This window comes from Perognathus longimembris, chromosome 2, assembly GCF_023159225.1.
Source record: "Perognathus longimembris pacificus isolate PPM17 chromosome 2, ASM2315922v1, whole genome shotgun sequence".
Classification (NCBI taxonomy): Eukaryota; Metazoa; Chordata; class Mammalia; order Rodentia; family Heteromyidae; genus Perognathus; species Perognathus longimembris.
The window spans coordinates 130,633,137-130,647,781 of record NC_063162.1 but is presented as its reverse complement, the minus strand read 5'-3'; the positions used below and the strand labels follow the sequence as shown (position 1 = coordinate 130,647,781).

Genomic DNA, 14,645 nt, shown 5'->3' with positions numbered 1-14,645 from the left:
AGATTTAGGAATATCAACCGTGGAGGGTCTAAAGGCATTGTGCATTAGTATGTATTGAGACCTCATTCCAGGTGGCAAGCAGCTGGACTTTAAAGGAAAAAAAAAATGAAACTTCCAAAATAAAACGTGAAGTGCTTGTTCCCAGGTGGTAAATGTTATATTTAATAGAATCATCTTCAAAATGTTCTAAATGAGACCAAAAGAGGAAGTTGTGCATATTTAATATATTTGTTTTGTATCTCTGCTAGTCCCTAGAATAATGAAATTCCTTAACTACTTCTCTTTAACTTGCATGAAGAAAGCACGGTATGTTGCTAAATCTCTTTTCAGCAGCTCTGCAGAGAAACAACTTTAATCCTTGTTAGAAAATTGCCGAGTCTGGGACTGACAAAGAGCTCATGCTTGTTCTATTGTTAGTGCTCCTGGGCCCCAAGAGCAGAGCCCTTTACAGCTGCGTGGATCCCGTCCGGCTCAGCTGCACTATTTAGGAGAGGAGGTTTGTCAATTTCTATTGACAATGGAGAGAGTTTTTCAGGGCCTGTAGCAGTGCTGACACAGTTGGGGATCAATGCCAGCCATTCAGGCTGCACCCTCTTTCATTGCTTTGGTTTGTTAATTCAAGACTAAAGGTCCGCTGAGGGGGTTCAGGGTGTTTAAGAAAGCTGATGAACTGTTTAAGAAAGCTGATGAACTGCAAGCGTTTATAGCCCTGGTGTGGCAATTTCCATAGTCAGTGGCAACTACTGGCACTGAGGGAGCTGTGTCCTTGTTGACCCTCTTGTTATTAAAAATGCACAAGGGCTGCGCTTCTCAATATTTCAACACTCTTTCATTGTCAATACCACCTTCTGAGCCCTTCAGCTTGTTGCTTGCTCTAAAGATCTTCTTAGATTGGGTTTGAAAACTTCACCTTAAACACTAGATTAGACTGATGTTCTGTTTTCCGTGCTCCTGTTGATTTGTTGAACCTTCCCAGGGCTGGAAAGCAAGTAGCAGCTTGATGGAGAGACGGGCTGCTAATATGATTTACCAGTCTACAGTCATGCACAATAAGTGTGAATAAATACAAGGGTCTCACAGAGTCAACCCTAGCCTTTCCTTCTCTTTTATTTTTGCTTTAAAGGAGAAATCTCAAGAAAATGAAATAATGCATGCCCTTATAGGAGCTGAATGAACCACAAAAAAGAATATTTTTTTAAAAAAACATTTTTTGTTACAAGAGTAGGTTGTTGTCATGGATTGATTTTTTTTAAGCCATAAAATATACAGTTACTGCTTAATTCCGGTGTAGACCAAAACAAAATCATAGCTAGGGCTTCAATGCAAGGATCAGCACCTTTCCCAGTCATCTCCTGAAAGGAAAAGCGAACGGTTAACTTCATCAAATTAACTTCTCCAAAATGAAAATGTATTTCCTAACACTCAGACTTTACTGCACATTCACCCTTCGCAAGCTTTTTTGTTTGTTTGATTGATATTGATTGATTGGGGAGGGGTAACGGGCTTGATTTGGTTTGGTGCAGGAAATGAAGCTAACCTTATTTTGACTCTTTTCTGAAAATGCAAAAAGAAATGGAACCTACTATATCTTCAGTGCTCTAAAGAAGGACATATTCACTCCAACTTGAGAAATAGGAAGGTGATAAAGGTTGCTGTTTGTTATCTTTGTGTGTCAGGAATGAAGAGCCTCCGTGGTTTCTTCCTGTACACGAAGCAGCGAAGTCTTTGGCTGGGTTTTCTTGCTAACCTCTTCTTAGTGACTATATAGGCTGAGCTCCAAGTATGCCACTGTTTTACCTGAATCATTTGCTCAATTTAGCTGCAGTTCTTCTTCATAGTGCCTTGACTTATTATTATATATTGTCATCTGATGGGACAATTTTTCTGAGAGCTTTCTATGTTGAATAATTTGCTTGCTTTCAAAGTAAGGTGATAGTAAAGTAGCTGGAACATTCCACTCAACCATAGTTTTCTTCACCTCTCTTTTTAGTAGTTAAGATTGTTTTGTTCCCAAATTCCTCTTCTTTTAATTTATAATTTGGGCACAGTGAGAAAGAAGTTAGATTAATAATTTTTGTGTTATATTAGATGTTCTTTCAATTATCATATAATCATAAGTACCACTTATACATAATGGAAAGTGAAGCTAAATTAATTTTAAATTATATAAAGATATTTTAAGAACATAAAGATGTAAAGATGGAGTAATTTTATGAAGTTATTTTCATTTTGCTCAAATTTATGCAATTTATGAATACAGTCACCACAGATTTGAACAGATTAAATGTTATGTTCTGCTATACTTTATATACCATATATTTTCTTTCCAATGAAACAGGAAAATTTTCTCTCTCGTACAGATTAACTACAATTTTTAAGATACGGATCCATTTTTGACATTTTAGCTTTTAGATAATCTGGAAGGTGGTATGGATGTGAAAGTCTTACTTCTTAACATTCACTTGGTATTTCCAACCTCCACCTGAGTGTTTACCTGTGTTAAAACAGAATTCAAGAATCTCAGGCCATACATAATTTTGAAAAATAAACATGGCATTGATGTTGGAAACTATTATATGTGTCCATAAAACATTTTGAGATTCAGTATGTCTACTGAGGAAATGAATTTACTAGCAGTTTATTTTTAAGAGATGTGTAGGTGCTTCTTTTTATAAATGTTATTTGATATTTTGAACTGTTTTAAAAATAAAGTATACACCAGGGAAGACAAAACTAGGTATGTAAATAAGATTTTTTTAAATCATGGTTTAAAACATGATATTGTCAATAAACCGCTTATTGATATTATTTATCTACTCATTGTAATGTGCTTATCTCACTGATTATATATGTTCAGTATAATGGAAAGTAGAAGTAAATGATGAAATAGGATGCTAATTCATTTTCAATTTCTACCTAAAATACCATCTATTATATGAAACTTTATTACAATGTTAATAAATATATCTCCAGATGAATTTTTAATTTATATCACTTAAAACTTCTCTTAGGAGTTAATGTCACTATTGTATTATACAGAAGAAAAATATTTCAGAATTTTTTCTGTGTTTGAATAACTAAACCAGGCACATGCAGGCACACACGTGATCTGACACTATATATAGAGAAACAAGGCACAAAATCCCTTCTTTTTCAGAAAATCATCATATCCTAAGTGCTGAATGGATGGTAATGTTGCTCACTCTTTCTGAGTGAGTAACATTATCCTCACAATATTACCAAAACCTAGCTCTGTAACCCAATCACCAAACCCTTTCAAATATCACCACTAATTGCCTTTATTTTTAAATAAGCAACGAAAGTTCTCTTTTTTTTCTTTTTCTCATACAAATTATATAGGAACAGGAAATTCCCTTGAGAGTTTCAAACCTGTGATGAGCAGAAACAAAACTGATCCCTTCATAAACATCTAGAAAGTGAAAGGGATTCTTTTAAAATCTGGCAAGCTAACATTCATTTTGTGATCCTCATAAGGTACCTTAGTTGAGGTGGTTTTAAAACATCTTGGCAAATTCTTAGCTGAAAGTAGATGAAGGTGTGATTGAAGATTACTGTTTAGTAAGCTGTGAATATTGTTTACCGTTCTTGTAAAATGTTATTTCTGCGTATTGACTACATGGCTTAGCTTATAACACACCTACTTTTTGATTTTTTTTTAACCTGACATGTGGGCTAATAAGAAATGTTCCTTTGAAAATAATTTACCTGTTTCTTTTCCCCCTGCTGCTTGGCCATCCACTCATTCCCATAATATGTATTTAGTACCCATTGTTACTCATAAATTGCAAAACAAGCCACTAGGCTACAGAGTGCAAAAACACTGTTTCTCATGAATATGTTACAGCTGAAAAAAAAACTGTAATGCTAATTCCTGTTAAGAACAGCCTAGGTCAATTTAGCAGATTTTCTAGCAAAACATACAATTCTGTTAACAGGAAATTATAGCGTTATTGACTTCAAGTGCTGATCTGTGGTCATTTCAGAGTGTTTCATTACCCCCTCATTACTGAATCTGTTAAATGAATACTACAGAGATGGTTTTCTTTCTTTCTTTTTGTTCTATGCTCTACCCCCATCCTGCTCTCCAGCAATGGTACAGCAATTCCATGAAAGTCATTTGCGTGTGGTTGGCTGATAGACTAGACCTCCAGCTTCATATTTACCAACTGAAGACGCTCATCAAGATTGTGAAGGTAAACAAAATGTGTTTTAATATGAATCACCCATCAAGATATGATGAATAATAGTGAGATACTGTCATATAAAATATAAAGCATGGTGACCTAACTGAGTAAATGGGGACTTAAAAACTTAGTTTCCATTTTTACTAAGACATTAATATAAACATGATTTTTAAAAATCTTTTTTGTCCTAATAAATATTTGTTTTTGGATAATCACATTTTAAGCTACTGTACATGATTAAATCCCCTAGCATAGTTACTTGAATGCACTGGATCAAGAATAAAGTATTTTCCCATTATTCGTATACCCCATGTTTATTAGGATCATGAATCACTTCAAGTGCCTTTGAATTTTATTTGCCAGTAGAATAAGGAGTATCTGTTTGTTTTATTATACAAAAGTAATACAGTGTTACTGCCCAAATTCCTTTGAAAGTCTGTTCAGTTTAAGTATTAGAGGCTTTCCCAAATTTATCACAGGAGTCATAGAAGTTCAATACGTCATTTTGATTAATGCTCTTCAAAAGGAAGAGTTACAATATGCATTTACTATTTGATGAGTTGATTATTTAAGATATACAGGTTATATTTAATATAATTTTTCTTTTTTTCAAATTTTTATTATCAAACCGATGTACAGAGAGGCTACAGTTTCATACATTAGGCATTGGGTACATTTCTTGTACTGTTTGTTACCTCGTCCCTCCTCCCCCCCTCCCTCCTCCCCCTTTCCCTTTCCCCCCATGAGTTGTTCAGTTCACTTACACCAGTTTTGCAAGTATTGCTTTTGTAGGTGTTTGTCTTTTTTTACCCTGTGTCTCTCAATTTTGGTATTCCCTTTCAATTTCATAGTTCTAATACCAGTATACACGGTTTCCAATATACTCAGATAAGATTACAGAGATAGTGTAGGTCCAACCACAGGAAGGTGATACAAGAACATATACACAATGGAATTTTATGCCTCTATCAGAAAGTATGACCTTGCCCCATTTGTAAGGAAATGGAAGGACTTGGAAAAAAAATTATACTAAGTGAAGTGAGCCAAACCCAAAGAAACATGGACTCTATGGTCTCTCTTATTGGGAATAATTAGTACAGGTTTAGGCAAGTCACAGCAGAGGATCACAGGAGCCCAATAGCTATACCCTTATGAACACATAAGATGATGCTAAGTGAAATGAACTCCATGTTAAGGAAACTATTGTTATATCACAGTTGTAACTACTTTCAACGTCCCATGTGTATCTGTAGCTTCTATTATTGATTATGTTAGTATAATTTTTCACACTGCAAATTTTAGTGGAAGCAAAAGTGTACCAGAGTTCAACTTTTCTTAAAAATAATGAACAGAAATTCTAGATTATAGCTGAGATACCTGCTGTCTGCAAGCTATTAAAAATCAATTGTTCCTTTAAACAGAAACTCTTAACTTCCATGTTAGCAGTTAATTAATGATGCACATATATGTGCACATATGTGTAGTGCATACTCATATCTTATACATGTGTCTACACACACATACACATATATCTACATACATACATACAGGGTTCTCAAAGTGCCATTCCTGACCTGTATTTCAAGCACCATTAAAAGAGCTGTAAGTTCTTGGGTAACACTCCATACCTAAGGAATCAGGAACTGAGAACGACATCCCCTCCCCCCATATGTATAATAAGAGTCCTCCAAAGGATTTTAAAACACACTAAAGTTTGTAAAGAGCTACTGTATTCTCATTTAAAAGACATTCTATCTTCATTTAAATAGTTCCAACACTCTTGTGAAGTCTAATTTAAATACTAATTCTTTTGTGCTAGACACTTAGGTTAGCACAAGTTAGAAAGAAACCACAAATAGGAATGTTCTATTCCAAAGTCAGAAATCAACAAATCTTCTGCCTTATACAACCAGACGTATAAGTCACAATAATGGTCATCTGGATCAGTCATCAATGTTAGTAAAATTATTCCACAGAATTTTGATACTTAGCTATCATAAGCAAAATATTCCTGATCTAGAACAGTTTCTCATGAAGTATTATTTATTTTTATAAAGAAATTATTAATGTAACTTTAATAACTTCCAAGTTAAAGTTTTCATAAGGGGAGAAGAAGATTTTGTGTTGGCCTTTCATATGTGTGCATCTGTACTCTGATTCACGAATTAGCTGCTCACCTTTACCATCAGCCATCTTTCCAAGCTGATGTCTACATTGTTTTAGATATCAAAAGTTACATATTACTTAACAGACATCAAGCTCTTTTTTGGCTTTTAAGATTAAAATTCCCATTCTTAAACTTGCTCATCATTTATTTCGTTAGTTATTCATTTCTTATAGTCACATGTCTTTATAGTTAATGATCAAGCACTAATGATGAAAGCATACAGCCTGACTATACTGAATGATAATATACGTAAATAAAATTTGATAAGAGAATATATTTTAGGTATTCTGACCAGTAAATATTTTAGTAGAAACAATTCATATTTTTTAATTTTGCCTTGACAATTTTGTATTCTAATCCAATCAGTTTATCTTAAAATAGCATCCACTATGAATATCAGTAGTCAAGATAAATATGAAATTAAATTTGATAACTAAATTTGGATGTTTTTTATTTTTTTTTTTTTGGTTTTTTGTTTTTTGCCAGTCCTGGGCCTTGTACTCAGGGCCTGAGCACTGTGTCCTTGGCTTCTTTTTGCTCAAGGCTAGCACACTGCCATTGAGCAACAGCGCCCCTTCTGGCCGTTTTCTATATATGTGGTGCTGGGGAATTGAACCCAGGGCTTCATGTATATGAGGCAAGCACTCTTGCCACTAGGCCATATCCCCAGCCGTGATAACTAAATTTGACTTTTTGTTATTTACTGTTCCAAAGAAAGTCCCCAAACTCAGCCATCGCTTTCTTGAACTGATACATTTACTGAAACCATAGGGTTCTACTTAATGATCTAAAAATGATTATTTTTACGATGAAAATCAGGGAAAATTAGCCACTTAATGTTTTGATTGTTTTTTTTCTACTTTGAATATAAACAGAATTTATGAACTTCATACACAAATTTATCAGTTCTTCAGAACCAGACAGTATAGGTTATGCAGTGATCATTTCCCAGTGATTTATTAAGAAGCTATTAAATAACACGTGTTTCGAATTGTGAAAACCCATAAGTAGCCCTTCCTTCCATGCAGATCACTTGGATTCTACCTGCTTTTTATAGCAGAGATTTGCATTTAGATCCACGATCTAAGCTACTGAATCCACTCCAGTTTTAGTTATTACTACTCACAGGCATTAATCTTCTTCTTTTGTCCATTGAGGTCAAACATCAAAATCCATATAACAGTCAACTATACCCTACAAAGATATACACACACACACACACACACACACACACACACTCACACACACACACTGGATCATTCATACTGCTGATTTTTTTTTAATTAAAAAGACAGTCCCAATAAGAGTTGTATACAAAGTTCAGGTCTATATAGTTTTCTTGAGTGTGAGAAATTTTACCATGAAAACAATTTATTTGAAATGAGGAAAAATAGAATTCCCCTGAATGATCAAAATGGCTATTAGACTTATATTCTCCCCATGGATCATAAGACATTTGAAAAAGTTAACATCAATCAACTCTTTTGCTAAGTCAAGTAAGTAATTCCAGTGACCAAGTGGTTGGTCTTAAAAGCCAACCAGTGCGGATATGCAAGTGTCTATAACATTATACAAAAGAGGGAGAAAGATTACAAGGATATATTTGCCTTGTCCCTCACTGAACTAGTTGTTGCTTGCAAAAGTAGTCTGTCTGCTATACAAATTGGAAAACATTTGGGACTGCAAATCCATGATTCGAATGAGTCATAGCAAACTTATGGATAATTAAGTATAAGGAAAGTCAATCCATTTACTAAAAATGGTGAACTCAGAAACTCAATTATATGATTGTCTGTGGAACAATACTAGGGTTATATCAGATGTGAGTATTTTTTGTGCTCAGTGTATTTTAAATCTAATTATAAGGCAATAACAGACTTGAGCACTCATCTTTTTGATAACAATGACATGTATATAAGTTACCTGGACCCTTTAGATTGCTTCCCTGGTTTTAACATGAATTACTATGAATTTTCGTGTTATGACCAAACTATGACTCCCCTAGTCAAAGCAAGTTATTAATCAGAATAAGCTATGAGTTTATCACAAAATTCGTATTCATCTTTCAAAGGAAATAAGGGGGTCATGGGGATCATATGCTTCAAAATAAACTGTTAAATTTTAAGTGAAAAGGGAGTTAGTCCTTTAAGAAAAAAAAAAAGTACTTTGTAAATCTAACTTGTTGTGGAGACATTGGCCCCTGATACTGTGAAGTACTTCTCAGAGTTCAATTTACTTAGACAATTTTCTCCTATGAATTGTCTTTACATTACTATTACCCAAGTGAAGAAACATATCATCTTTTACTCTTACTACTCTCCTAAGACTTCTGTGAGTGGGAGTGATGTCATAGGTATAAATCAGATGGGAAAAGACAGAAAGATAATTGTAAAATTCTCTGTTTCCACTACCTCGGAATGGTTCTAATTTCTCCATAGGTAGTTACTAGAGACAAGGAAATGTTTAATGAAGGGATTAAGATGCACTTCCTAATTCACATGATGATTACCTTTAGTGCAAATGTCCGAATGCCTTGATTGTTTTGTGAATGTTATACTAGAAGTGTTTTGAACCTGCCTGCTGTTTGCAATAAAGTCAAGCATCCTTACTGTTAATTTCCAGCTACTAGACTTATGACATTAGCTACTTATTTGATTTATAATATTAGCTTCTTATTTCATCTGTTAAGTGCAAACAAGACTGTAGCTACCAGACATCACATAGAGTAATGGTATACTGACATTGCTGATACATTGTGCAATCTATTGGTGTCTAACCATTTGGTAATTTAAATCTAACATAGGACAGTTGCAGATTTAAAAAGTAAACATAAAGAAAGCTGTAGAAGAATATGCATATGAAGTGCACTAGGTTTTTGTTGAGTTATAAGAATAAGATTACAATAACAAGTTTGACAAGAAATGTACTCACTGCCTTACATATGTAATTGTAACCCCTCTGTACATCACCTTGACAATAAAATTAAATTTAAAAAAGAATCTCTCCAAGAAACAACACTATCATAGTTGTTGTTTTGTTTTTATGTGTGAGAATGTGGTTTTGGATTTGAAATTAGGGCCTAGGCACTGACTGTCCCTGAGCTTTTGTGCTCCAGGCTAGCACTCTACCATTGAGCCACAGTTCCACTTCCACTTTTTTTCTGTGATTAATTGGCGGTAAGTGTCTGACTGACTCTCCTGCCCAGGCTGGCTTTGAATCACAATCCTCACATCTCAGCCTTGTGAGTGTGTGTGTGTGTGTGTGTGTGTGTGTGTGTGTGTATCCAACATACAAATTATAACTTAAGGTTTTACAAAAATGAAAATATTTGTTTTATTACCCTATCTATAGAAGCTTATCACCAGAACTTGACACTTTCCATTTGAAGGGAATTCCAAATGAGAACAAATTTCTCATAGAAATTCATCCCATAGTACAAGTAAATACATTTATAATTCAAAAATGCTTAAAGTATTTCTTGTACTAGAAATAGGATTAGTCCGCTGTTTAGTACACCTGCTTAAAGTTAATGTATTTTTTGAAATGAAATATATTTTTCGGTGTTAAAGCCTTCTCTAGTGAAAAACTAAAAATGCCACATTAAAAATGTATTTAAAAAATGTTATCTTTGCTACAGTTTATTCAGATAGTAAATTTTGCGCAATTAGTAAAGTTTTATGGAAGGGAATTAATTTGTTATCCAAAAGTAACAACACATTGAGTTTCATGGTGATTGTAGTTTGACTAGGACTGTCCAATGTCACTTATTCAATTTTCTCTCCAGAAATACACCAGCAGGGTGATTGACATAAGCAGCCACAGTCTGAATCCATTAGTGCATGCCCAAAGATGACTTTCCAAATGCCAGCTGTGGGAACTGAGTTGTGCCACAAGTGGTAGAGCACTTGCCTAACAGACATGAGACCCTGCGTTCAGTCCTTAGTATAACTTTAAAAAGAAAGCCCACAGAAATGGAAGGGCAAAGGGTGAACAAATGCAGTAATGGGACTCACTGGACACTCTGTGGAAAATGAACTATACAACTGTGGGTGAGGATAGGAGGGGAAAACTGGGAGAGAGCAAGGGAAAGGGTGACATTGTCCAAATATAAAAGTGTATGCTTTACCTGACTTATGTAACTGCACCCCCTTTGTACATCACTTTTATACTAACAATAACACTTATAATTGAAAATCAATGGTAAAAGCCAAATGAATACATATGCCTGTATGTATAGACACACAGCCATATATTCATGCACATAATCCCTTTTTTTTTTTTTTTTTTGCCAGTTCTGGGGCTTGGACTCAGGGCCTGAGCACTGTCCCTGGCTTCTTTATTCTCAAGGCTAGCACTCTACCACTTGAGCCACAGTGCCACTTCTGGCCTTTTCTATATATGTGGTGCTGAGGAATCGAACCCAGAGCTTCATGTATACAAGGCAAGCACTCTTGCCACTAAGCCATATTCCCAGCCCTCATGCACATAATCTAGTTACCTATGAAATTCTTTCTTCTTCTTCCAGAAAACATACAGAGATTTCCGACTGCAGGGTGTGCTAGAAGGAACACTAAACAGTAAGACATACGATACTCTGCACAGACGTTTAACTGTGGAGGAGGCCACGGCCTCTGTCTCAGAAGGAGGAGGACTTCAGGGTATCACTATGAAGGACAGTGATGAAGAAGAAGAAGGCTGATGACACACAATTCTGGAAAAGGAAGGAGGACTTTCAAACCATCATTTTGTGTTCCTTGTCATTGTAATTATATGTAACTGCCATAGCCAAAAAAAACAAAACAAGATGCTTGTATTTCTTTAGGAAGTAAACTTGAAGATATAGTCAAAGGGCAAAATGCCAAATATTTTTCTGGAAGATCATCCTCTTTTGTGTAATTTGCCTAAAATGAACTTTGGCTCCATTTATAATTAGAAGACAAACTTCCCCTTATGATCTTTCTTTTTATTTATTTTTTAGCAGAGTTGATCTTTTTTTTCCTCAGCCATATCAAACTGATTGTCCTTTGTGTATTTTCCATGATAATACATTGTGAGAAAACAGTAAATTGCCCATCACTGCACCAACTCTATTGTACCTATGTTAAAATGCTGTGTACCTTGCTGTTATAATGTATGCCCCAGATCTGTTTCGTAGTTAATTTGCCAGTGTTGTGATGTGTGTAATAAATTTAACCGTGGGTTTTATTAACCCAGATTGTACTGCAGGTATAATTCTGGGTGTAAAGGACATCTAACCCCAAATATAAACTAGATTATCCAATGGGTTTGTTTGTGTCTTGTTCTATTCTGACCATCTTTCAAGTGTAAGAAATCCCAGGGTGTGCTTCCATCAATATGCCATGTTGTACTTCGAAGTGTAACAGCTTGCAGGCAATAAAAATCCATTTGGCCATAACAACTTCTGTATGTAGTAGACTTATACAGACTAAATGCAGTAAAAGATACTTGCGTAATTTCAAACTTACCAACTGTCTGGCTGTGGTTTTTGTTTGTTTGTTTTATTTTGTGGTATTGAGTTTTCAACTAAACATTTAGAAGTTATGAACATTGTATTTTATACCTACTATGCTCACAGCTTCATTAAAAGAATTACTATAGAAAATGTCCATTTCAATGGAAGTATTAATGCCATACTCAACAAGTGTTCATTATTAAATATTAATAATAAATGTTAAGTAATATTAACAGTTTTAATAATGTTAGCAATGTTTTATAGCTAAATGGGACTAGTAGTGGTGACTCTCCCAAATGTATTCTTGTTAGCATTTTGAAAGGTAAACTTCACTCTTTGTAATCTATCAGTGTTTATATTTTCTTCCTAAAATATACTGTCATATTGTGCTACTGCACTCATATACTTGTTCATTCACTTGTTCTCCCTTTCTCTGTAGGAGAGACAAACTCTACCACATTTCTGGGAGCAATGAATATCTTCCCTTCCTTTATTATCCATCCTCACACCCAGTACCCTTTTCTTCCAGTCATGCTACCCTGAACTCCATAATGCCACCATCCCCAGTCTCATGGACTTTTCTGCTCAGGCTGGCTTCAAACCATGATCCTCAGATCTCAGTCTCCAGAGTAGCTAGTATTACAGCTGTGTAGGCTGCAGGCACTTTGTTTTTTTTTTTTTTCATGGAGGATTAAACATACTAAGAACATAATCTATCACTGAACTACTCCCCCCTTCCTTTCCTTTGAATGACATAATTTATATCAGTGTGACTGATTCATGTTCTTCTAAATGTTCATAACTGATGATCATCCCTCACCATTTACTCAGCTGGAATTCTTTTTTGTTTGTTTGTTTGTGGTGGAACAGAACTCAGGCTTGAACACAGAACCTGGACAGTGTCCCTTAGCTTTTTTTTTTTTTTTTTTTTTTTTTTGCTAAAGGCTAATGCTCTATCACTTGAGCCATTGCTCTGCTTCTGGCTTTGTTTCTGGTTACGTGGGAATAAGAGTCTCACAGACTATTCCGCAAGTGCTGGCTTCATACTGCAGTCTTCAGATGTCAGCCTTCTGCATAGCTAGGGTTATAGGGATGAACTACAAATGTGTGGCAAAAATTCTTTCTTTTTTCAGAGGAGTATTTTCTCAAGGAAACAGTGCAGTTGAGAAATAAAGGAAATTCAGAGAAGCAGGCAAACGATTTGATGCCAGGAGAACCAAAATATTTGGGCTGTCCTTCCTGTTTGTCTTATCACTGGCCCCCTAGGCTGATCTACCTCTTGGAGCCCAGATTCTAATGTTCTCAGCTCCCACCTTCTACACTTTTACATTCACAGCCCCGTTCCCTGCCTCCCACCACAGGCATCTTCAACAAGGATAAGAGAAGTAGAACACAGGCCAGGGAGCTAGTCACAGTTTTTTATGACTACCTGTAGTAACCATTGGGTCGTGAAAAGGTATGTGAGGAAAATTTTATAAAAAAAAAAACAGCTTGGGGCTCTTTAACTACAAATTGCTTTGAAATAACTTAATAATTGTTAATTTGCATGTGAAACCACTAGGATGAACTTCCAAGCATCTGTCTATTTAAGGAAGCCAACTTTTTCATAGCAGTATTCTTTAAAAACTGAAGAAGCAAAGGAAGAACCTTACAAATTTTAAAGATTTTTAAAAATTTGTTTCTATATATCCCACCCTGGGGCTTGAACTGAAAATCTGAGTGCTGTCCCTAAGTTTTTGTGCTCAAGTTTAGCTCTCTATCACTTAAGCCATAGCTCTACTTCTGATGTTTTAGTGGTTATTGAAGGTAACAGTCTCAAGGACTTCCCTTCCTTGGCTGGCTTTGAACCACTGAAATCTTCAGATCTAAGACTCCCGAGTAGCTAGGACTGATTGCAGGCTACTAAAGCTGGGCCAACTAGTTAATTTTTTATTGATATATTTTACTTTGTGTGATTATTAGTGTGTGCATGTGTGCCAATCCTGGGATTGAACTCATGGCCCTGAATGCAGTCTCTGAGCTTTTTTTTTTTTTTTTTTTTTTTTTTTGTTGTTGTTGTTCAGGGCTAGTGCTCTGCCACTTGAGGCACAACTCCACTTCAAAATCATTTTTTTAATCATTCAATTCGGTATACTCTCCTAAATGCATTTGGGAAATGATAAGAATGACATTCTTTGGACAGTTTGGTATGTGAGGTACTGCAGGGGAAGATAACGAAAAGCACCTAAAGTCCAACCAGAGTAGGTTTATTAAGTAATCTATCTGCAAGGAAAGTTTCTCCAAAGACTTGAAGAAAAATAGCAGTAATGCCTTTTACCGGAAAGAAAAAGCACCACACGGAGCTCAGTGGGTTGTTCTTGCATTCATGTGTTTTTCCACTTGAATTCCCTTTAGTCTTTACTCATTGTGCTTTGCTCAGGGGAAGGGATTTTCTGCTACTTTTGTAAGAAACGCCCCTGCAAAGTGTCTTGGGGCTCTAGTCCACCCCCAGTTCTCACCCTCGGGGGCGGGTACTAAGTTCAGCCGCACCTTCGTGATTGAGCTGAACCGAGGTCACCCAGCCCAGCCCTAGCTGCTCCGCGCCCTGAAACCCTTCCTGCTACTGAAGTTTGCATCCCAAGAGAGATTCGCCAGGAGAAACCCTGCCGGGACATCGGGATGCGAGAAACTGATAGCGGAGTAGCAATCTCGTCCTAAATTCCCAGGATCCTGGCGCCCAGGAGCGCAGCCCACGGGCCTTTCGGGACAGATCCGTCCCGAATTTGGTAGCAGGACCCAATGGCGGGAGATGAGCTCCAGC

The 14,645-nt window shown here is 35.9% G+C and overlaps 1 protein-coding gene across 5 annotated transcripts in view; it reads left to right on the top strand.

The window, feature by feature from the left end:
- Cadps2 (calcium dependent secretion activator 2) overlaps positions 1-11,653 on the top strand; it is a 418,215-nt gene extending 406,562 nt beyond the window's left edge. For all 5 annotated transcript variants that reach the window (XM_048340139.1, XM_048340138.1, XM_048340137.1 and 2 more), the window contains 2 exons: positions 4,110-4,214; positions 10,898-11,653. In XM_048340139.1, the coding sequence (XP_048196096.1) occupies positions 4,110-4,214; positions 10,898-11,071 (279 nt within the window). In that variant the 3' untranslated portion in view covers positions 11,072-11,653. The remainder of the gene's footprint in view (positions 1-4,109; positions 4,215-10,897) is intronic.
- The last annotated feature ends 2,992 nt before the right edge of the window (positions 11,654-14,645 follow it).